General features: G+C 44.3%; 1 protein-coding gene across 10 annotated transcripts in view; it reads left to right on the top strand.

The window, feature by feature from the left end:
* The window catches only part of sdk2b (sidekick cell adhesion molecule 2b), a 506,291-nt gene that overhangs the window by 341,341 nt on the left and 141,024 nt on the right, over positions 1-23,926 (top strand). For all 10 annotated transcript variants that reach the window (XM_055890147.1, XM_055890151.1, XM_055890145.1 and 7 more), the window contains exon 2: positions 10,752-10,911. In XM_055890147.1, the coding sequence (XP_055746122.1) occupies positions 10,752-10,911 (160 nt within the window). The remainder of the gene's footprint in view (positions 1-10,751; positions 10,912-23,926) is intronic.

The raw sequence follows: 23,926 nt of genomic DNA, 5'->3' as shown, positions 1-23,926 counted from the left end.
TAATGTGAGTCTGGAAGTAGAGTTTACAGTCTAACCAGTCACCTAGGTATTTATAGTTGTCCACGTATTCTAAGTCAGAGCCGCCCAGAGTAGTGATGCTGGACGGGCGAGCAGGTGCGGGCAGTGATCGGTTGAATAGCGTGCATTTAGTTTAACTTGCGTTTAAGAGCAGTTGGAGGCCACGGAAGGAAAGTTGTATGGCATTGAAGCTCGTCTGGAGGTTAGTTAACACAGTGTCCAAAGAGTAGCCAGAAGTATACAGAATGGTGTCGTCTGCGTAGAGGTGTATCAGAGAATCACCAGCAGCAAGAGCAACATCATCGATGTATACAGAGAAGAGAGTCGGCCCGAGGATTGAACCCTGTGGCACCCCCATAGAGAATGCCAGAGGTCCGGACAACAGGCCCTCCGATTTGACACACTGAACTCTATCAGAGAAGTAGTTGGTAAACCAGGCGAGGCAAACATTTGAGAAACCAAGGCTGTCGAGTATGCCAATAAGGATGTGGTGATTGACAGAGTCGAAAGCCTTGGCCAGGTCGATGAATACGGCTGCGCCGTAATGTCTCTTATCGATGGCGGTTATGATGTCGTTTAGGACCTTGAGCGTAGCTGAGGTGCACCCATGACCAGCTCTGAAACCAGATTGCTTGGCAGAGAAGGTAAGGTGGGATTCGAAATGGTCGGTAATCTGTTTGTTAACTTGGCTTTCGAAGACCGTAGAAAGACAGGGTAGGATAGATATAGATCTGTAGCAGTTTGGGTCTAGAGTGTTACCCCTTTGAAGAGGGGGATGACCGCGGCAGTTTTCCAATCTTTGGGAGTCTCAGACGATACGAAAGAGAGGTTGAACAGGCTAGTAATAGGGGTTCAGATTGTCTAGCCCGGCTGATTTGTAGGGGTCCAGATTTTGCAGCTCTTTCAGAACATCAGCTATCTCGATTTGGGTGAAGGAGAAATGGTGGAGGTTTTGGCGGGTTGCTGTGGAGGGTGCCGGGCAGTTGGTCTGGGGTAGGGGTAGCCATGTGGAAAGCATGGCCAGCCGTAGAGAAATGCTTATTGGAATTCTCAATTATAGTGGATTTATCGGTGGTGACAGTGTTTCCTAGCCTCAGAGCAGTGAGCAGCTGGGAGGAGGTGCTCTTATTCTCCATGGACTTTACAGTATCCCAGAATTGTTTTGAGTTAGTACTACAGGATGAACATTTCTGTTTGAAAAAGCTAGCCTTAGCTTTCCTAACTGCCTGTGTATATTTGTTCCTAACTTCCCTGAAGAGTTGCATATCACGGGGGCTATTCAATGCTAATGCAGAACGCCATGTTTTTGTGCTAGTCAAGGGCAGACAGGTCTGGAGTGAACCAAGGACTATATCTATTCCTAGTTCTAAATTGTTTGAATGGGGCATGCTTATTTAAGTTGGTGAGGAAGGCACTTTTAAACAATTGCCAGGCATCATCTACTGACGGAATGAGGTCAATGTCATTCCAAGATACCCCGGCCAGGTCGATTAGAAAGGCCTGCTCGCAGAAGTGTTTTAGGGAGCGTTTGACAGTGATGAGGGGTGGTCGTTTGGTCGCAGACGCATTATGGATGCAGGCAATGAGGCAGTGATCGCTGAGATCTTGATTGAAAACAGCAGAGGTGTATTTGGAGGGCGAGTTAGTTCGGATGACATCTATGAGGGTGCCCGTGTTTACAGATTTGGAGTTGTACCTGGTAGGTTCATTAATAATTTGTGTGAGATTGAGGGCATCAAGCTTAGATTGTAGGATGGCCGGGGTGTTAAGCATGTCCCAGTTTAGGTCACCTAGTAGCACGAGCTCAGAAGATAGATGGGGGGCAATCGATTCACATATGGTATCGAGGGCAAAGCTGGGGGCAGAGGGAGGTCTATAGCAAGCGACAACAGTGGTAGAAGCTCAAATTGTTTGGGTACAGACTTGGATAGTAATACAGAACTCTGCAGGCTATCTTTGCAACACCGCCCCCTTTTGCAGTTCTATCTTGGCGGAAAATGTTATAGTTAGCGATGGAGATTTCTGGGTTTTTGGTGGTTTTCCTAAACCAGGATTCAGACACGACTAAGACATCCGGGTTGGCAGAGTGTGCTAAAGCAGTGAGTAAAACAAACTTAGGGAGTAGGCTTCTAATGTTAACATGCATGAAACCAAGGCTTTTACGGTTACAGAAGTCAACAAATGAGAGCACCTGGGGAGTGGGAGTGGAGCTAGGCACTGCAAGACCTGGATTAACTTCTACATCACCAGAGGAACAGAGGAGAAGTAGGATAAGGGTATGGCTAAATGTTGTACGAACTGGCCGTCTAGCAGGTTCGGAACAGAGATTAAAAGGAGCAGGTTTCTGGGCTCGATAGCATAGATTCAAGGCATAGTGTACAGACAAAAGGTAAGGTAGGATGTGAGTACATTGGAGGTAAACCTAGGCATTGAGTAATGATGAGAGAGATATAGTCTCTAGAGACATTTAAAACAGTTGATGTCATCGCATATGTAGGAGGTGGAACAACATGGTTGGTTAAGGCATATTGAGCAGGGCTAGAGGCTCTACAGTGAAATAAGACAGTAATCACTAACCAGGACAGTAATGGACGAGGCATATTGATATTAGAGAGAGGCATGCGTAGCCAAGTGAACATATGGGTCCAGTGAGTGGTTGGGCTGACTGGGGACACAGCGATTCAGACAGTCAGCAGGCTGATGCTAACAAGAAGAAGAAGCTAGCAGTTAGCAGACCGGGTTAGCAAGCAAGCAGTTAGCAGGGGCTAGCGGTTAGCAGACAGGCAGGCAAGCTAGCAGTTAGCAAACCGGGGCAGGCAAGCTAGCAGTTAGCAGACCGGGGCTAGCAAGTTATGCTTTGGGGGACGTCGCGATGGGGGTAAGTCTGTTTTTGCCTCTTCGTGCGGTGACGTCGATAGACCAGTCGTGGAATTAGTAGGGTTCCAGGCAGCTCTAGGTAGCTCTCTCCTGAGGGGCCTGTTGGAGTCCTCGGGCAGATTATGTCGGTATTCCAGTCATAGAGGATCGGCAGTGTTCCGTGCCCCGTACCGGCAGTAGAAGGGGTCCGGATATTTTAGCCCAGGAGTGGGCTTCGGTGGTAGCACAGGAGCCCTGGCCGGGCTAGCTTCAGGCTAATTGGTGCTTGCTCCGGGATGGAAACGCTAGCCAGGTGTGGTCACCCGGGATTGTGGTTAGCTAGTTGTGAAAATGTTCAGAGTTTGCGGTAGGAATCCGGGGATATGGAGAGAAATATATTACATGTATTTATTGTGAAGGTGTAGGCGATATTATATGTATTTATTGTGAAGGTGTAGGCGATATTACATGTATTTATTGTGAAGGTGTAGGCGATATTGCATGGATTTATTGTGAAGGTGTAGGCAATATTACATGGATTTATTGTGAAGGTGTAGGCAATATTACATGGATTTATTGTGAAGGTGTAGGCAATATTACATGGATTTATTGTGAAGGTGTAGGCGATATTACATGGATTTATTGTGAAAGTGTAAGCGATATTGCATGGATTTATTGTGAAGGTGTAGGCGATATTACATGGATTTATTGTGAAGGTGTAAGCGATATTGCATGGATTTATTGTGAAGGTGTAGGCAATATTACATGGATTTATTGTGAAGGTGTAGGCAATATTACATGGATTTATTGTGAAGGTGTAGGCAATATTACATGGATTTATTGTGAAGGTGTAGGCGATATTACATGGATTTATTGTGAAGGTGTAGGCAATATTGCATGGATTTATTGTGAAGGTGTAGGCGATATTACATGGATTTATTGTGAAGGTGTAAGCGATATTGCATGGATTTATTGTGAAGGTGTAGGCAATATTATATGGATTTATTAGACTTTTAAAAATGTGGTTGTTCCAAAGCTCAACTCTTTCCTGTGTGTATCAATAATGGTCCACCACCCTAAGGACATCCAGCCAACTTGACACAACTGAGGGAAGCGTTGGAGTCAACATGGGCCAAGCATCCCTGTGGAAAGCTGTTGACACCTTGTAGAGTCCATGCCCCAAAAAATTCAGGTTGTTCTGAGGGCAAAAGGGGGTGCAACTCAATATTAGCAAGGTGTTCCTAATGGTACATTCAGTGCACATGTCAACACATAATGATAAGGCAGTGATGTGACATCACCATTACAAAGAAATGTCATCATGCGTATGCTAATGTCTCCAGTCAGAGTACAACACTACATGCAATGGAAATATCCTCAACCGTGTAAGAAGTTTACGTCAGTACCCAAACAACTACCATTGCCCTTGGTGTGCGTGTGTGTGTGTACTGTATGTGTGCCTGCGTTCAAGTGTGTGTGTGTGTATGTTTGTGCTATGGGGCCTACATTCACCTCTATATTCTCTCAGTGAGATTCCCCAGTAACCTAACCATACATTATTGACCGATAAAGAACATTGCTTTACTGCTTTAATATTTCAACAGTCCGGAGGCGACCAGTGGACACACCCTATCCCTGTGGTTTGGTTTAGTCAGGTTGCTTGTGTATGTACTGTGTGTGTGTCGTCGTACTTCTCTCTCCTTCCTCCCTCCCTCCTTCTGTCTGTTACAGTAGCTTTTCCAGTTTGTGCGTACAAGACCCCACTCCTCATATCAGCTGTGATAAGAGTGTTTCTGAGTAGTTGGTTGATGTGCGTACAAGACCCCACTCCTCATATCAGCTGTGATAAGAGTGTTTCTGAGTAGTTGGTTGATGTGCGTACAAGACCCCACTCCTCATATCAGCTGTGATAAGAGTGTTTCTGAGTAGTTGGTTGATGTGCGTACAAGACCCCACTCCTCATATCAGCTGTGATAAGAGTGTTTCTGAGTAGTTGGTTGATGTGCGTACAAGACCCCACTCCTCATATCAGCTGTGATAAGAGTGTTTCTGAGTAGTTGGTTGATGTGCAGGTTGTTTGTGGAGATGTTCCAGAGCTTTAGCCATGTGATCCTGACACGCGGGACCCATCTTAGCCTTTATTGTCTCAGTAATGCAGGATTTGATTTGCTCTCATGAACATAATGGCATAATTTGCTCAGAGCATGCAGCGACGCACGAAGCCCGCCTCGTCCGCAAGAGAGGCTTTTATTTCTGGATCTTCAGGGAAATTAAACCTGCTTGCTCACACACATGTCTGAGGGCGATACACATTCACAGACACACACGCAAACATAATATTGCGTTCCTCGCTCTCTGACACAAAGAGTTACACACAGTGTCTTTCTTTCACTCCCATAACACAAACACACTTACGTACACACACGCCACACGCCACACGCCACAAACACACACACGCCACAAACACACACAGGTCCATATTAAAAGTTCTTCTCTGCGTGGGAGGCAGTGTTTCATCTCATTCCTTGCGCCGTGTCATTCTGTTTTGACGTTATTAGGGAGAGGAGCGATGGCTCTGGGGTGAGTGATAAAGGTGGGAGCGTGCGCTGAGAGCTTACCCTGTCACGCCGAAAGGTTAGCCAGCAGATTTACGAGCCTGCGTCCTTCTCCAGCGAGGCCGTTAAAGAAGGGAGATGACTTTTAATGTTTTACCTCTCTGATTTATGGTGTCAAGGCCTTCCTATCTTATCCCCACAGTGAGAGGCGGGAGGGTAGAGGGTCGGTGGCGCCTGGTCACAACAACGGACTGGGCATCTTAGCATCAGAGATGGTGAAGGTTGCAAGGGGAAAAAAACATTTGAGGCATTGGGCTCTTTCTCAATTCCTTGTGTCCTTTCTCATGGCCTCCCTCTCAAAATGCATCAAATGAGAAGGTCTGGGGGGAGGGACCTTGGATCTCATACTCTGTTTGAGAAGGAGGCGAGGAGAGAGGAAGCAAGGAATAGAGTAAAGGCACATTGAGAAATAGCCTTGGTATGTTGGTTGTGTGTTGTTGGTTTGTCTGGTCACTAGGGAGCCTTGGTGTCTCCCAAACCCCAAACCCCACACCCCCACTCTGACCCAGTATCCTACTCACTCCTGGGATTTGGGGGCTCTGGGACTGGCAAGCTGTAGTGAATGGACAGCTGAACTGATGTGTACCATGGGGCTTTGTAGGACCAACAGAAGGGAGGAGGGATTATTGGCCAGCCCCACTGCCTCATGGGAAATGTAGTTCTATAAAGAGCTATGGAGAGCTGATCTGACCGTGCCAAAGAAGAAATAGGCCTGTAAGCTGGAGCCAGGCCAAAGTGGATCTGAGTGTGCACTGTGGTGTGTGTGTGGTTCTTTGTGTCTGTGTGTCTTTGCGTGTGTCTGGGCAGTGGATGATCACCGTGTGTTAGTGTGTAAATGTGTGTGTTTGTGTGTTTGCAGTGTTTAGGAAGAAGGAGGGCCTGCTTGGCTGTAGGGAGCTGTGGCCTGGCTATGAGTGTCTCAGTGGGACAGATAGTGGCGGTCACCAGCACGCACTCAGACAGGGCCAGGCCACTGGACTAAATAATGACAGGCCCTGGAACAGATTGGCACACCCCGCACACAGACAGGGCCAGGCCACTGGGCTAAATAATGACAGGCCCTGGAACAGATTGGCACACCCCGCACACAGACAGGGCCAGGCCACTGGGCTAAATAATGACAGGCCCTGGAACAGATTGGCACACCCCGCACACAGACAGGGCCAGGCCACTGGGCTAAATAATGACAGGCCCTGGAACAGATTGGCACACCCCGCACACAGACAGGGCCAGGCCACTGGGCTAAATAATGACAGGCCCTGGAACAGATTGGCACACCCCGCACACAGACAGGGCCAGGCCATTGTGCTAAATAACCACATGCTCCAGAACAGATCTCACACCCAGTGGGAGTGCTTAACGGCCCAGCCAGACCACCAGCAGAGCAGACCTTCCACTGACAGACATCCTCACCACACACACCCACACACACGCTCTGTGTGCTCTGCCCACTGTGTGTGTGTTTAGTACCCAGGGGCTAGATGAAATATGTATGTAGCCTAGCTAACTGGGACCTGGCACCTGGGACCTGGGACCTGTGCTGTGCTCTTGGGAATGAGCTGAGACAGAGAGAAGCTGTCTGTTACTGGCAGCCACTGGAGACCTGCTGGGAACCGGACAAGGAGTAAGGAGGCCCAGGTGGATGGATGGGTCTTACTGTAGACTAGCTACTCACTGGTGTGACTCTCCTCCCATTATACTTTGTGTTAGAATATGCCCCAATGTAATCTCATAGAATGGAACCTACATTGCAATGCAATGCAATGCAATGTGTGTGTGTGTGTGTGTGTGTGTGTGTGTGTGTGTGTGTGTGTGTGTGTGTGTGTGTGTGTGTGTGTGTGTGTGTGTGTGTGTGGTGTGCGTGCGTGCGTGCGTGCGTGCGTGCGTGCGTGCGCGCGCGCGTGTGTGTGCGCGCGCGTGTGTGTCTACTATTGCTTTCCAACTTCAGACAGTTTAATTAGCACTCCAACACTTGTGAAGAAGCACATATTAAGGAGAGAGAAAGGTGAGAGGAATGAAAACTTACTAGGTCTTATTTTGGAAATGAGAGAATCTATTCTATTATGGATGTTAACCCTAGGGCAACAATTTACACCTGGCAGTGTTCTCATTAATGAAAGAGTAGCTTTAATTGACTGCTCAGTAATTTAACACACACCACACACACACACGCACACACACAGCGAGGAACACACATACACCCGCTGGCTTTGAGACGACCTCTCTTTGTAAATGTAGGGTCAAAATTCCTTGGAACTTTCAATAAATTCCCTCGTTTTCCCGAAATCCCTGTTGGAAGATTCCCGGAGTTAGGAGGGAATAAGCAGGAAATCCAGAATCCTCCAACCAGGATTTCTGGAAAACCAGGGATTTATTAAAAGATCCAGGAATTTTGCAAACCTACTAGGGACCCATTAGATCTGGTGTATGCAGATGAGCTACAATACAGCCACCCTCATCAAACACTACATTGCTTTGTAGTGTGTGCAGACGTAAAACTTTGACTGGGGGGGTTGGCTTGCACGCGTCTGTGTGTGTGTGTGGTGTGGTGTGGTGTGGTGTGGTGTGGTGTGGTGTGTGTGTGTGTGTGTGTGTGTGTGTGTGTGTGTGTGTGTGTGTGTGTGTGTGTGTGTGTGTGTGTGTGTGTGTGTGTGGGGTTGATGGGAGTGTTTGTATTCATGGGAACTGACATGGAATATACAGCCCCTGGCATTCTTCCCCTTCCCCATTGTATCTCTCTGTTTTTCCTACCTCTTGAACAGTGGCTTACTCCATTAATTCATTCCCTCCATAGAAAGAAGTTACAGTACATTGTGAATCAGTATTCCATCCATAACATCCATACAAGAGCCGTTGGATACTGAACAACCACACGTTCTCACAGGCTGAAGGTTCCCAAATCGGGGCGGCAGCGTAGCCTAGTGGTTAGAGCGTTGGACTAGTAACCGAAAGGTTTCAAGATTGAATCCCCGAGCTGACAAGGTACAATATCTGTCGTTCTGCTCCTGAACAAGGCAGGAACACATTGTTCCTAGGCCGTCATTGAAAATAAGAATTTGTTCTTAACTGACCAGTTAAATAATGGAAAATAAAAAAATGCCTCTCTTCAGTACATGTCTCTACATACGCCTACATGTCCCCACATGTCCCCTACATGCACCTATATGTCCCCACATGTCCCCTACATGTCCTCAGTGGTCCAGTAAAACCTGTGTTGACTCTTCAGGCCTACCATTAGTCCCTGTAAATCAGACCAGTCTCTTGGTTGTCTAACGAGAGAGCACAGAGGAGACATGTGATACCCATCAGTGTTCAATGTGTTATGTGGCTGGTCCCCACTATGTGCTCTACTCCTCTCCTGTCTTCCTGTCTCTCTCTTACCCCCACCCCCCTGCCCTCATCTCTTTCCCTCACTCCCCCTCTCTTTATCTCTCTATCACAGATAAAAGCACAGCCCAGATCACTAGGGAACAATTAGTCTCGGCCGTCTAATAAAATCCCTTGCACGCCTCAATCTCCCTCATTTTCATAAACTTCCCTCCTATTCTCCACCACACATAACATTAGCATTAACCCACACTAAGGAGGCTGTGAAACCATCAATCTATACAAGCCATAACCCTCCTATCCTCTACATTTCTCTTTTTCCCTTTCAGTCTTACTCATGTACATCATTCACCTCCTGGCTTTCTCTTCCTTTTATCCCTCACTCCATCATACTGCCTACCAATTGTCTTCTCTTCTTGGCTACCTCTGTTTATAGACTGAATCCATCTCTTTCTTTCTTTTAAGGCTTTTCTTTGGTTTTTCTCCATCTTTCCCCCTATCTTTTATCTGTTTTACTTACCCTACCTCTGTTGGATTGGTGGAGCCAAAATAGCAGTGCAAAAACCAAGCCAATAGATCATTTTGACAGTTTAATTTCAATTCTTGATTATTAGCTAATTTGAAAATTAGATTATCCAACCATCCAATTAAATTGGTCTATATTTACAATCATCATCAGGCACGAGGGGTTAATTGTAGTACCATCTATCAAGAGTGAGCTTTCACATCCACCAGGGAGTATGACAGTGAGGTGAATTTGGAGCTGGTTTGATGGAGGTGTGTGTGTGTGTGTGTGTTCGAATTGACTGAATTGTGTGTCCCCACAAGGTTAGTAATACAAGACTGTGTGTGTATGTTTGTGTGTGTGTGTATGTGTCTGTGTTGCATCGTCTATTCTGATCTATCCTCAGTGCTCTGTACTCTTCACTCTGTGCTTCTACATGTTCACAAACACAGAGAGAGAAAAGAGACAGAGCGAAATGGAGAGGCACGGAGAGAATGATGAAGGAATTTCACGCATTTCCCTGTCTTTTTTGTCTTCTTTCTAACCCTGTTTGGGCTGGGGAAAACAATTCCTTTGTCTTTTTCGTCTTCTATCTAACCCTGTGTGGGCTGGGGAAAGAATTTCCCTTCTTTTTCGTCTTCTATCTAACCCTGTGTGGGCTGGGGAAAGAATTTCCCTTCTTTTTCATCTTCTATCTAACCCTGTGTGGGCTGGGGAAAGAATTTCCCTTCTTTTTCGTCTTCTATCTAACCCTGTGTGGGCTGGGGAAAGAATTTCCCTTCTTTTTCATCTTCTATCTAACCCTGTTTGGGCTGGGGAAAGAATTTCCCTTCTTTTTCGTCTTCTATCTAACCCTGTGTGGGCTGGGGAAAGAATTTCCCTTCTTTTTCGTCTTCTATCTAACCCTGTTTGGGCTGGGGAAAGAATTTCCCTTCTTTTTCGTCTTCAATCTAACCCTGTTTGGGCTGGGGAAAGCGATACAGTATGTCATGCTTAACCGTTCAGACACACAGAGAACCCATATCTCCAATCCACATATCTTAGCTCCTCTCCACTCATGAATCCCCATCTGTCATGTGTCTCTGCTACTGCAGGGCAGGCTGCAGCCCACTCTTACTAGTCAGATCAGAGAGCGAGAGCAGTGGAACATGTCCAGATTATCTTGGGTGACACACAAGCATATCTCTGCTATCACACAATGAAACTGAAGGTGTATCCCCATACATAAATTTGCTGTATAATTAAGCAAGAATGCTCGAGAAGGTGTGGTATATTGGCCATATACCACAAACTCCAGAGGTGCCTTATTGCTATTATAAACTGGTTACCAACGTAATTAGAACAGTAAAAAAAAGTTTTTTGTTGTCATACCCGTGGTATACAGTCTGAACCACACAGTTTATAATATGTGAACCCCTGCCTCCCTCCAGATGACGTGCCGCCCTACTTTAAGACGGAGCCGGTGCGGAGCCAGTTGCACCTGGAGCGTAACAGGCTGGTGTTGACATGTATGGCGGAGGGGAGCTGGCCCCTGGAGTTCAAATGGATCCACAATGGCACTGAGCTCACACGCTTCTCATTGGAGTACAGGTGAGTACTGCCACTGTATACTTTATATACCCCTATAGATCGAGAGAGAGAGAGAGAGAAAGAGAGAGAGAGAGAGAGAGAGAGAGAGAGAGAGAGAGAGAGAGAGAGAGAGAGAGAGAGAGAGAGAGAGAGAGAGAAGAGAGAGAGAGAGAGAGAGAGAGAGAGAGAGAGGAGAGAGAGAGAGAGAGAGAGAGAGAGAGAGAGAGAGAGAGAGAGAGAAAGAAAGAGAGAGAGAAAGAGAGAAAGAGAGAGAGAGAGAGAGAGAGACTCTTTAATGTCAACTGGGAGATCTTAATCATGCGGCAAGCTCTGGTCTTATCTCTAGAAGTGGTGTGCTCTGTCGGAGGTGTAAATGGAACGTTGAGACGGTGAGCTGACATATATACGCCTGTTACACCGCACACTGGACTGAGGTGAACAAAGGTCTAGTGTTGATGGAGCTGCTTGCTGCTCCTACAATGCCTCAGGGAGATAAAAACACGGACAGAGAGAACACAGCAGTAACAGTCAGGGCATCAGGACCAATACACAGATGGAAAACATAATGGCTCACATCTTAGCGGGACCAATGCTCCTAATTACTTGACAGGCTATTGTCTGTCTGTGTTATTGGGTGATTGAGTGTGTGAGTGATTGAGTGTGTGTGTGTTATTGGGTGATTGAGTGTGTGTGTGTGATTGGGTGATTGAGTGTGTATGTGTTATTGGGTGATTGAGTGTGTGTGTGTGTTATTGGGCGATTGAGTGTGTGTGTGTGTGTGTGTGTTATTGGGTGATTGAGTGTGTGTGTGTGTGTGTGTGTGTGTGTGTGTGTGTGTGTGTGTGTGTGTGTGTGTGTGTGTGTGTGTGTGTGTGTGTGTGTGTGTGTGTGTGTGTGTGTGTGTGTGTGTGTGTGTGTGTGATTGAGTGTGTGTGTGTGTTATTGGGTGTGTGTGTGTGTGTGTGATTGAGTGTGTGTGTGTGTTATTGTGTGTGTGTGTGTGTGTGTGTGTGTGTGTGTGTGTGTGTGTGTGTGTGTGTGTGTGTTATTGGGTAATTCAGTATGTGTGTGTGTGTTATTGGGTGATTGACTGTGTGTGTGTTATTGGGTGACTGAGTGTGTATGTGTTATTGGGTGATTGAGTGTGTGTGTGTGTTATTGGGTGATTGAGTGTGTGTGTGTTATTGGGTGATTGAGTGTTTGTGTGTTATTGGGTGATTGAGTATGTGTGTGTGTGTGTTATTGGGTGATTGAGTGTGTGTGTGTTATTGGGTGACTGAGTGTGTATGTGTTATTGGGTGATTGAGTGTGTGTGTTATTGGATGATTGAGTGTGTGTGTGTGTTATTGGGTGATTGAGTGTGTGTGTGTGTGTTATTGGGTGATTGAGTGTGTGTGTGTTATTGGGTGATTGAGTGTGTATGTGTTATTGGGTGATTGAGTGTGTGTGTGTGTTATTGGGTGATTGAGTGTGTCTGTGTTATTGGGTGATTGAATGTTTGTGTGTTATTGGGTGATTGAGTATGTGTGTGTGTGTGTGTGTGTGTTATTGGGTGATTGAGTGTGTGTGTGTTATTGGGTGACTGAGTGTTTGTGTGTTATTGGGTGATTGAGTATGTGTGTGTGTGTGTGTTATTGGGTGATTGAGTGTGTGTGTGTTATTGGGTGACTGAGTGTGTATGTGTTATTGGGTGATTGAGTGTGTGTGTGTGTTATTGGGTGATTGAGTGTGTCTGTGTTATTAGGTGAATGTGTGTATGTTATTGGGTGATTGACTGGGTGATTTAGTGTGTGTGAGTTTGTTTGTGTGTGTGTGTTATCGGATGTTTGAGTGTGTGATTGAGTGTGTGTCCGTGCATGTGTCCATGTGTTTGTAGTAGCCCCCCATCCCTCACAATGTCCTCCCCAGTGACAGGTAAGGGGAGATGGGCAGTGGGAAGGTCAACGCCAGCCTTATGGTAATGAGGTTATGCAAGGTCTCTGGTGATCAACACTGTTTTAAAGACTCACACACAGACACCAGGACACGCAACCTTCTGTCCTCAGGCCACTGATCGATATCGAAGTGTGTGTGTGTGTGCTTGCGTGTTCGCACGCACATGACACATGCATTTCTGTTTGCGTGCTTGCGTGAATACTTGTGTGTTTCCATGTGTGTGTGTGTGTTGAAAGAGAGATAAAGGGTGAGAGAGAGAGAGAGAGAGAGAGAGAGAGAGAGTTTGAAAGCTGGAGAGAATAAAAGACATCAGAGCAATGGAGGGAGGAGGAGGAGGTGGAGGAAGAGGAAGAGGAGTGTATGTATGGAGCTGTAAAGAGCACATCTGGCCTTGCCTTTTAACTCCCCTCCACTTTAGCTATCAGAGAGAAGCAGTGAATTCACATACAGACACGCTGCCTTAACAGCCTCTCTAAGCCCCTCTCCGCTCTACTCTTGTCAGGCCCTCTCCTCGCCTCATCTTCTCCTCCTCTGACTTAAAACCAGTAATCTTCTTCGTGCCTCGGCCCTGGCCCTGCCACCGCCACCGAGCGTGTATATTTTTCATTAACAGAAACAATTTCATGCCAGCTCCGAACAAATTAACATGAGTTCAATCCAATAATATTCCTTGTCTAGAGGGGTAGGGGACAAGCTGGGCTCGCTAACTAAATAGCAGGCGTAAGAAGGAGGGGTGTGGACATGTGAGTGTTGTATTAGAGTCGGGAACTTCACTGCTGTAACTTGGAACAACAGTAAGGGGAATAGACCAGGGATTTGTCCCAAACGACACCATATTCCCTAAATGGTGGGCCCTGGACACATACTCTATAGTGTTTTACTATTGCTATAGTGCTTCATAAGCTTAACATATCCCTCTTCGTCTGCTTGCAATGTCCTATCCAAACCAGGTGACACAGCAACACAGAAATATGGTGGGCAGGGAAAATATATAGACATTTCAAGCCGGGGGGCTAATATTCTCTATATTGCTATATTGTCTTCCCTCATGGCACTCCTGTTATATTAGTGTCAGTGCAAAGAGCTGGAGCAGCTTGAGAATCGCTACACATCTTAGAGAAGGAGTCTACAGGTGTACACAGCGCTCAATACAGACGCAAACACAAGCTGAACAACTCATCAGTGCTCACACATTGTGTTGCGATGGCAGTGGCATCTTGTCCTGAGCAAATTGAATCATCTGCATTGCTACATAGTGAGAGCAAGACTCCTTTTCAGTATAAAACGCCACAGACAGCACACGTTTTGGCTTGGGTACAGAGGTAGCATTTGCTTCTTTTCCTTGAGCAAACAAGAACAAAGTTTGACTGTGAATAGTTTGGCTGAATAGTTGGATTGCTGTGTAGAGTAGAGAGCTGGGTAGCACAACTAGCATCCCGAGCAACTGAGTGTCTCCACAGTACAATACTAATGGATTCTGTTCCATAACAGTGCGCTATTCTGTTCCGCTATCCCTGATTCGGTGAAAAGAATACAAACATTTAAAGATGAACTACGCTTGATGCGACATCTTTTTCAGTGCGAAATCATTACACCTTTTGTATAACTGAAAACATCCATTATTTCCCCTCAACATTCTTACCTCTCCCAGACACAATAACTTGACACTCATATCTCTCTCTCTCTCTATCTCGCTCTCTCTCTCTCTCTCTCGCTCTCTCTCTCTCTCTCTCTCTCTCTCTCTCTCTCTCTCTCTCTCTCTCTCTCTCTCTCTCTCTCTCTCTCTCTATCTCGCTCTCTCTCTGTCTCTCTCTCTCTCTCTCTCTCTCTCTCTCTCTCTCTCTCTCTCTCTCTCTCTCTCTCTCTCTCTGCCTCTCTCTCTCTCTCTGCCTCTCTCTCTCTCTCTGCCTCTCTCTCTCTCTCTGCCTCTCTCTCTCTCTCTGCCCCTCTCTCTCTGTCTTTCTCTCTTTCTGTCTTTATTAGGGTTAGTCAGAGAGTGTGTGCATGTTTGAGTGTGTGGAGTTGAACAGTGTGCCTGGTCACGGAGTGCTCTAGTATTAAGAGATTCATTCACTGAGGCTTTTTAAATGCCATTCCATGCATAGTGTATTTACTGGGGATGTGTGTGCTTGTGAGTGGACTATGAGAGGGTCACCAACCTGCCGTACCCTTGCCACACTGTAACGTCATCAGTCCCACCTGTCACCGGCTCTGACTGTGGCATGGAAAGATCACATGTGAACCATGTGTTTTTGGAGGACTTGAGGATATTTCAGTTTCAAATGTGGATTTTCACATTTGTCCTGCAAACAAAAATAAGTCTTTATGATAAACATACAGTGCTTTTAAAATACAGTGTTTTCAACATACATATTTGACATACACTACACATGCCAAATGTATGTGGACACCTGCTCGTCAGACATCTCATTCCAAAATCATGGCAATTGATATGGTGTTGGTCTTCCCTTTGCTACTATAACAGCTGCCACTCTTCTGGGAAGGCTTTCCACTAGATGTTGGAACATTACTGGGGGGACTTGCCTCCATTCAGCCACAAGAGCATTCGTGAGGTCAGGAACTAATGTTGAGGGAGATTAGGCCTGGCTCGCAGTCAGCATTCAAATTTATCCCAAAGGTGTTTGTTGGGTTTGAGGTCAGGGCTCTGTGCAGTTCAGTCAAGTTCTTCCACACTGATCTCGACAAATAATTTCTCTATGGACCACGCTTTGTGTCATACTGAAACAGGAAAGAGCCTTCCCAAAACTGTTGCCAAAAAGTTGGAAGCACAGAATTGTCTGGAATGTCATTGTATGCTGTAGCGTTACGATTTCCCTTCACTGGAACTAAGGGGCTTAGCCCGAACCATGAAAAACATCCCCAGACCATTATTCCTCCTCCACCAAACTTTACAGTTGGCACTACGCATTGGGGCAAGTAGCGTTCTCCTGGCATCCTCCAAACCCAGATTCATCCATCAGACTGCCAGATGGTAAAGTGTGATTCATCACTTAAGAGAACGCGTTTCCACTGCTCCAGAATCCAATGGTGGCGAGCTTTACAGCACTCCAGCCGACGCTTGGCATTACGTATGATGATCTTAGGCTTCTGTGCAGCTGCTCGGCCATGAAAACCCTTTTCATGAAGCTCCCGACGAACAGTTATTGTGCTGACGTTGCTTCCAGAGGCAGTTTGGAACTCGGTAGAGAGTGTTGCAGAATTTTTTTTCTCGCTATACGCTTGTGTGGCCTACCACTTCACGGCTGAGTCATTGTTGCTCCTAGACGTTTTCACTTCACAATAACAGCACCTACAGTTGACCGGGGCAGCTCTAGCAGGGCAGAAATTTGACTAACTGACTTGTTGAAAAGATGGCATCCTATGGCGGTGCACGTTGAAAGTCAATGAGCTCTTCAGTAAGGCCATTCTACTGCCAATATTTGTCTATGGAGATTGCATGGCTCCATTTTATATACCTGTCAGCAAAAGGTGTGGCTGAAATAGCCAAATCCACAAATTTTAAGGGGTGTCCACATGCTTTTGTATATAGTGCATTCGAAAGTATTCAGACCCCTTGACCTTTTCCACATTTTGTTATGTTACAGCCTTATTCAAAAATTTATTAAATCATTTTTTTCCCTCATCGATCTACACACAATATCCCATAATGACAAAGCAAAAACTTTTTTCAGACCTTTTACTTAGTACTTTGTTAAAGCACCTTTGGCAGCTTTTACAGCCTCGAGTCTTCTTGGGTATGACGCTACAAGCATGGTACACCTGTATTTGGGGAGTTTCTTCCATTCTTCTCTGCAGATCCTCTGAAGATCTGTCAGGTTGGATAGGGAGCATAGCTGCACAGCTATTTTCAGGTCTCTCCTGAGATGACCGATCGGATTGAAGTCCGGGCTCTGGCTGAGACACTCAAGGACATTCAGAGACTTGTCCCAAAGCCACTCCTGCGTTATCTTGGCTCTGTGCTTAGAGTCATTTTCCTGTTGGAAGGTGAAGCTTCGCCCCAGTCTGAGGTCCTGGGCGCTCTGAAGCAGGTGTTCATGAAGGATCTCTCTGTACTTTGCTCCTTCATCTTTCCCTCGATCCTGACTAGTCTACCAGTCCTTGCCGCTGAAAAATAACCCCACAGCAGGATGCTGCCACCACCATGCTTCACCGTAGGGATGGTGCCAGGTTTCCTCCAGATGTGACGCTTGGCATTCAGGCCAAAGAGTTCAATCTTGTTTCTCGTGGTCTGAGAGTTTTTTAGGTGCCTTTTGGCAAACTCCAAGAGGGTTGTCATGTGCCTTTTACTGAGAAGTGGCTTCCATCTGGCCACTCTACCATAAAGGCCTGATTGATGGAGTGCTGCAGAGATGGTTGTCCTTCTGGAAGGTTCTTCCATCTCCACAGAGGAACTCTGGAGCTCTGACAGAGGGACTATTGGATTCCTGGTCACATCCCTGACCAAGGCCCTTCTCCCCCTATTGCTCAGTTTGGCCGGGTGGCCAGCTCTAGGAAGAGTCTTGGTGGTTCCAAACTTCTTCCATTTAGGAATGATGGAGGCCACTGTGTTCTTGGGGACCATCAATGCTGCAGAAATGTTTTTCCTACCCTTTCTCAGATATGTGCCTCGACACAATCCTGTCTCGGAGTTCTATGGACAATTCCTTCGACCTCATGGCTTGGTTTTTGCTCTGACGTGCACTGTCAATTGTGGGACCTTATATAGACAGGTGTGTGCTTTTCCACATCATGTTTAATTAATTGAATTTACCAGATGTGTACTCCAATCAAGTTGTAGAAACATCTCAAGGATGATCAATGGAAACAGGATGCACCTGAGCTGAATTTCGGGTCTTGTAGGAAATAATCTGAATACTTATGTAAATAAGATTTCTTTTTTTACACACAATACCCCATAATGACAAAGCAAAAACAGGTTTTTAGACATTTTTGCAAATTTATTGAAAATAAAAAACTGAAATATCACTTTTACATAAGTGTGCCTCTTTACTGCAGTGTCCAATTCACAGTAGCAATTACAGTGAAATAATACCAAGCTATTGTTTGAGAAGAGTGCACAGTTATGACATTTAAAATGTATTAATAAACCAATTAGGCACATTCGGGCAGACTTGATACAACATTTAGTGGCCAAAATCTAAATTGCACCTGGGCTGGAATAATACATTATGGCCTTTCTCTTGCATTTCAAAGATGGTAAAAAAAAAACATTTAAATGCACGTTTTTTTATTTTTATTATCTTTTACCAGATCTAATGTGTTATATTCTCGTACATTAATTTAACATTTCCACAAACGTCAAAGTATTTCCTTTCAAATGGTATCAAGAATATGCATATCCTTGCTTCCAGTCCTGAGTTACAGGCAGTTAAATTTGTGTATGTCATTTTTGGCGAAAATTGAAAAAGGGGTGGTTATTAAACTGCTCCAACACTTCCACTAATGGTTGGCACAAATACACATATATTTAACCACATCACCAAGTATGCTACTGAAATCCAACCGGTACATTTCCCCCACCTATATTTTAAAGCAGTGATGATTGTACCTTATATTCAAAATATTGGGTACAAAAATCTCCCATACCTACAAGGTACTGAACTGTACCTTGTGAGTTTATATGTGTAGCTGTGAAGTGTGCCTTTGACCTTTTTGTACCCCATTGTACCCTAACCATACCCATATGTTTTGAGAGTGTGTTAATATACAGTACCAGTCACGTTTGGACATACCTACTCATTCCAGGGTTTTTTTCTTACTATTTTTTACATTGTAGAATAATAGTAAAGACACGAAAACTATTAAATAACATATTGAATCATGTGGTAACAAAAATAGTGTTAAAGAAATCTAAATATATTTTATATTTGAGATTCTTCAAAGTAGCCACCCTTTGCCTTGGTGACAGCTTTGCACACTCTTGGCATTCTCTCAACCAGCTTCATGAGGTAGTCACCTGGAATTCATTTGAATTAACAGGTGTGCCTTGTTAAAAGTTAATTTATGGAATGTTTTTCCTTCATAATGCATTTGAGCCAATCGGTTGTGTTGTGACAAGGTAGGGTTGGTATACAGAAGATATCCATATTTGGTAAAAGACCAAGTCCATATTATGGCAAGAACAGCTCAAATAAGCAAAGATAAACGACATCCATCATTACTTTAAGACATGAAGGTCAGTCAATAAGGAACATTTCAAGAACTTTGAAAGTTTCTTCAAGTGCAGTCGCAAAAACCATTAAGTGCTATGATGAAACTTCCTAAAATATAAAATATACTGTATTTTGATTTGTTTATGTATTTTTTGGTTACTACTTGTGTTATTTCATAGTTTTGAAGTCTTCACTATTATTCTACAATGTAGAAAATAGTACAAATGTAGAAAGAACCTTGAATGAGTAAACATGTCGAAACTTTGACTGGTACTGTATGTTCCAAGCAACAAGTATGAACAAGGTGGCACTGCAGAAACATCGACTCACTCCTGACCAATAGGTTGCAAGTTCAAATCCTCTTGTATACTCTATGTCAAGTGTCTGCGAGCACTGCTAGTTTTACATTGGTGGTGATATACAATGGGGAGAACAAGTATTTGACACACTGACGATTTTGCAGGTTTTCCTACTTACAAAGCATGTAGAGGTCTGTAATTTTTATCATAGGTACACTTCAACTGTGAGAGACGGAATCTAAAACAAAAATCCAGAAAATCACATTGTATGATTTTTAAGTAATTCATTTGCATTTTATTGCATGACATAAGTATTTGATCACCTACCAACCAGTAAGAATTCCGTCTCTCACAGACCTGTTAGTTTTTCTTTAAGAAGCCCTCCTGTTCTCCACTCATTACCTGTATTAACTGCACCTGTTTGAACTCGTTACCTGTATAAAAGACACCTGTCCACACACTCAATCAAACAGACTCCAACCTCTCCACAATGGCCAAGACCAGAGAGCAGTGTAACGACATCAGGGATCAAATTGTAGACCTGCACAAGGCTGGGATGGGCTACATGACAATAGGCAAGCAGCTTGGTGAGAAGGCAACAACTGTTGGCGCAATTTTTAGAAAATGGAAGAAGTTCAAGATGACGGTCAATCACCCTCGGTCTGGGACTCCATGCTCCATGATTTTTGTTTTAGATTCCGTCTCTCACAGTTGAAGTGTACCTATGATCAAAATTACAGACCTCTACATGCTTTGTAAGTAGGAAAACCTGCAAAATCGTCAGTGTATCAAATACTTGTTCTCCCCACTGTATATAAACTCCCCCTGACTGAGGATAATTGTACAATTATTTACTGGTTTCTGGGAAGATTTTAGCAAAATTCAGAAATGCGTTTTTGCCAATAAGCCTGTTGAATATCTCTTTCATGCTCACTGATCTGGTGGTGTAGATTCACTGTATTAGAACATTGCAGGTTGTAGCGAGCAAATGGTTATTAGTTAAAAATCCCATTTAACACTAGAACCCCCTGACCTTTCTGCCTATAAGTACCCGCTAGAGAACACGTGAGTTTCAATTTTGGGGAAGATCATTTTCACCATAAAAATGCACCTTTATAATAAAAGCATTACATGCATAATTGCATTTGCGGTCACTTTTGATCATGTTTTTTTCCGCTAATGGAACATTTGCGGTTATAGCCTACTACCATGTGTGCATTGCTGTGCTTATAATGTGAAGAAATAGCCTAATAGTTTATCAGCATTTTAAGTTAAACGTTCTGATCTGTTGTGTCAGCCACATTGCATAAAAAAGTTTTTGATGATGCTAGTGGTTGTATTCATTTGGGATCTATCACATCCCACAACTGTTCCAGACTATTTTGGAATATTTATTTCTCGCAAAGAATAGAAGCGGTCAACTTTTGTACTATGGGGGAAATAATAGATTGACATAGATTAGTGCTTTCGCTGTTTGTTAGGCCTATTTATCTTGATGGCTGATGAAAGTAAATGTGGACAGTTCTTCCAATATCTTAAATATGCACCTCGGAATTGCGCGCAGTTGCGTCCCAATATGTCTGTCTTCACTTGTAGCCTGTGAGAAAGGCCCAATCACGTGATGAGAACCATGTGAGTGAGAGGTGCTTCGGATTGCGCAGCACACTCAGGGAGAAGGCCCCAACACAGCAATCCGGGCTGCAAAATGCATGGATTCTTTTAGGGTGCAGTACGGCCAGAAAGGGGATGCTGCCGTGAAATTCGAGGCATTATCAAGTGCTTGTCAAATTGTGATTGAGAGACTATTGGAGTGTGTACAGCCCACACAAAAAATGCCTTTTAAGTGACTTTTTTCAAATCATCATTAGAGTTGCATCATGCAGCCTTACAATGTATTACAAATCAAAACATATAGCCCAACGTAGAACAACTAAAGTTACATTAATAACTTTAAATTAAGCATTTTAAAATATATATATTTAACCTTTATTTAACTAGGCAAGTCAGTTCTTATTTACAATGACGGCCTACCAAAAGGCAAAAGGCGGGGACAAAACAAACATCACGACAAGAGAGACAACACAACACTAAATAAAGAGAGACCTAAGATAACAACATAGCAAGGCAGCAACACATGCCAACACAGCATGGTAGCAACACAACATTACAACAACATGGTAGAAACACAACATGGTAGCAGCACAAAACATGGTACAAACATTATTGGGCAGAGACAACAGCACAAAGGGCAAGAAGGTAGAGACAATAATAGATCACACAAAGCAGCCACAACTGTCAGTTAGAGTGTCCTTGATTGAGTCTTTGAATGAAGAGATTGAGATAAAACTGTCCAGTTTGAGTGTTTGTTGCAGCTCGTTCCAGTCACTAGCTGCAGTGAACTGAAAAGAGGAGTGACCCAGGGATGTGTGTGTTTTGGGGACCTTTAACAGAATGTGACTGGCAGAATGGGTGTTGTATGTGAAGGATGAGGGCTGCAGTAGATATCTCAGAGGGGAGTGAGGCCTAAGAGGGTTTTATAAATAAGCATCAACCAGTGGGTCTTGCAACAGGTATACAAAGATGACCAGCTTACAGAGGATTATAGAGTGCAGTGGTGTGTCCTATAAGGTGCATTGGTGGAAAATCTGATGGACGAATGGTAAAGAACATCTAGCCGCTCGAGAGCACCCTTACTTGCCGATCTATAAATTATGTCTCCGTAATCTAGCATGGGTAGGATGGTCATCTGAATCAGGGTTAGTTTGGCAGCTGGGGTGAAAGAGGAAACAATAGAGGAAACCAAGTCTAAATTTAACTTTAGCCTGCAGCTTTGAAATGCGCTGAGAGAAGGACCGTGCACCATCTAGCCATACTCCCAAGTACTTGAATGAGGTGACTACCTCAAGCTCTAAACCCTCAGAGGCAGTAATAACACCTGTGGGAAGAATGTCATTCTTCTTACCAAACCACATGACATTTGCCAGCTTTTTATAAGACTGTATCATCTGCATGTAAATGGATGAGAGAGCTTCCTACTGCCTGAGCTATGTTGTTGAAATAAATTGAGAAGAGCGTGGGGCCTGGGATTGAGCCTTGGGGTACTCCCTTGGTGACAGGCAATGGCTGAGAAAGCAGATTTCCTGACTTTATACACTGCACTCTTTGAGAGAGTTAGTTAGCAAACCAGGCCAAAGACTCCTCAGAGACACCAATACTTCTTAGCCGGCCCACAAGAATGAAATGGTCTACCGTATCAAAAGCTTTGGCCAAGTCAATAGAAATAGCAGCACAAGATTGCTTAGAAGGAAGGGCAATGGTGACATCATTGAGGACCTTTAAGGTTGCAGTGACACATCCATAACCTGAGCAGAAACCAGATTGCATACCCGGAAGAATACTATAGACATTAAGAAAGCCAGTCAGTTGATTCTTGACAAGTTTTTCCAACACTTTTGATAACCTTTCTGGCGCAGGCGTTCCGCTAGAGACCCACCTCGACAACATCCTATGAAATTGCAGAACGCAAAATTCAAATTACAGAAATAGTCATATTTAACATACATGAAAATACAAGTGTCATACATCAGAAAAAAGCTTAACTTCTTGTTAATCCAGCCGCTGTGTCAGATTTCAAAAAGGCTTTACGACGAAAGCACACTGTGCGATTTTGTGAGGACATCACCCCGCACACAAAAGGATTAAAGACATTTTCAACCAGGCAGGTGCGCCAGTCAGAAAAGTCAGAAATAGCGATAAAATAAATGTCTTACCTTAGAAGATCTTCTTCTGTTGGCACTCCAAAAGGTCCCATCACAAATGGTCCTTTTGTTCGATAAAGTCCTTCTTTATATCCCCAAAAACTCAGTTTAGCTGGCGCGCTTCATTCAATAATCCACCGGTTTCCCTCCTTCAAAATGCATACAAAATGAGTCCCAAACGTTACCAATAAACTTCTCCAAACAAGTCAAACAACGTTTATAATCAAAACTCAGGTACCTAATACGTAAATAAACGATAAAATTTAAGACGGAGAATCGTTATTGTCTTTACCAGAGATAAACAACAATGAACGTGCTCTCATCCACGTGCATGAAAACACTACAGCCAAAATGGGAGCCACTTAGAAAAACTACAAATTCTAGCTCATTTTTCCAAAAACAAGCCTGAATCTCATTCTAAAGACTCTTGACATCTAGTGGATGCCCTAGGAACTGCAATCTGGGAGGTTTTCGCCTCATATTAAACATGACAGCCATTGGAAACAGTGGTGGGCTGAATTAATTTTTTTTCTGGATGGTTTGACCTCGGGTTTTCACCTGCCATATCAGTTCTGTTATACTCACAGACATTATTTTAACAGTTTTAGAAACTTTAGAGTGTTTTCTTCCCAAATCCACCAATTATATGCATATCCTAGCTTCTGGGCCTGAGGAACAGGCAGTTTATTTTGGGCACGCTTTTCATTCAGACGTCAAAATACTGCCCCCTAGCCTAAAGAGGTTAATGAAATGGTGATTAAAGAGCTCATCCGTGTACTTATTGTCAGTAACAACCACATCATCAACCTTAAGGGACATGGGTAGCTGTGAGAAGGAGGGTTTATTCTCCAAGTCTTTAACCTTTTTCCAG

The sequence above is a fragment of the Salvelinus fontinalis genome, chromosome 30 (genome assembly GCF_029448725.1).
Source record: "Salvelinus fontinalis isolate EN_2023a chromosome 30, ASM2944872v1, whole genome shotgun sequence".
Lineage (NCBI taxonomy): Eukaryota > Metazoa > Chordata > Actinopteri > Salmoniformes > Salmonidae > Salvelinus > Salvelinus fontinalis.
Note: the sequence above shows the minus strand (reverse complement) of the source record. Positions and strands in the feature narration are given on the sequence as shown.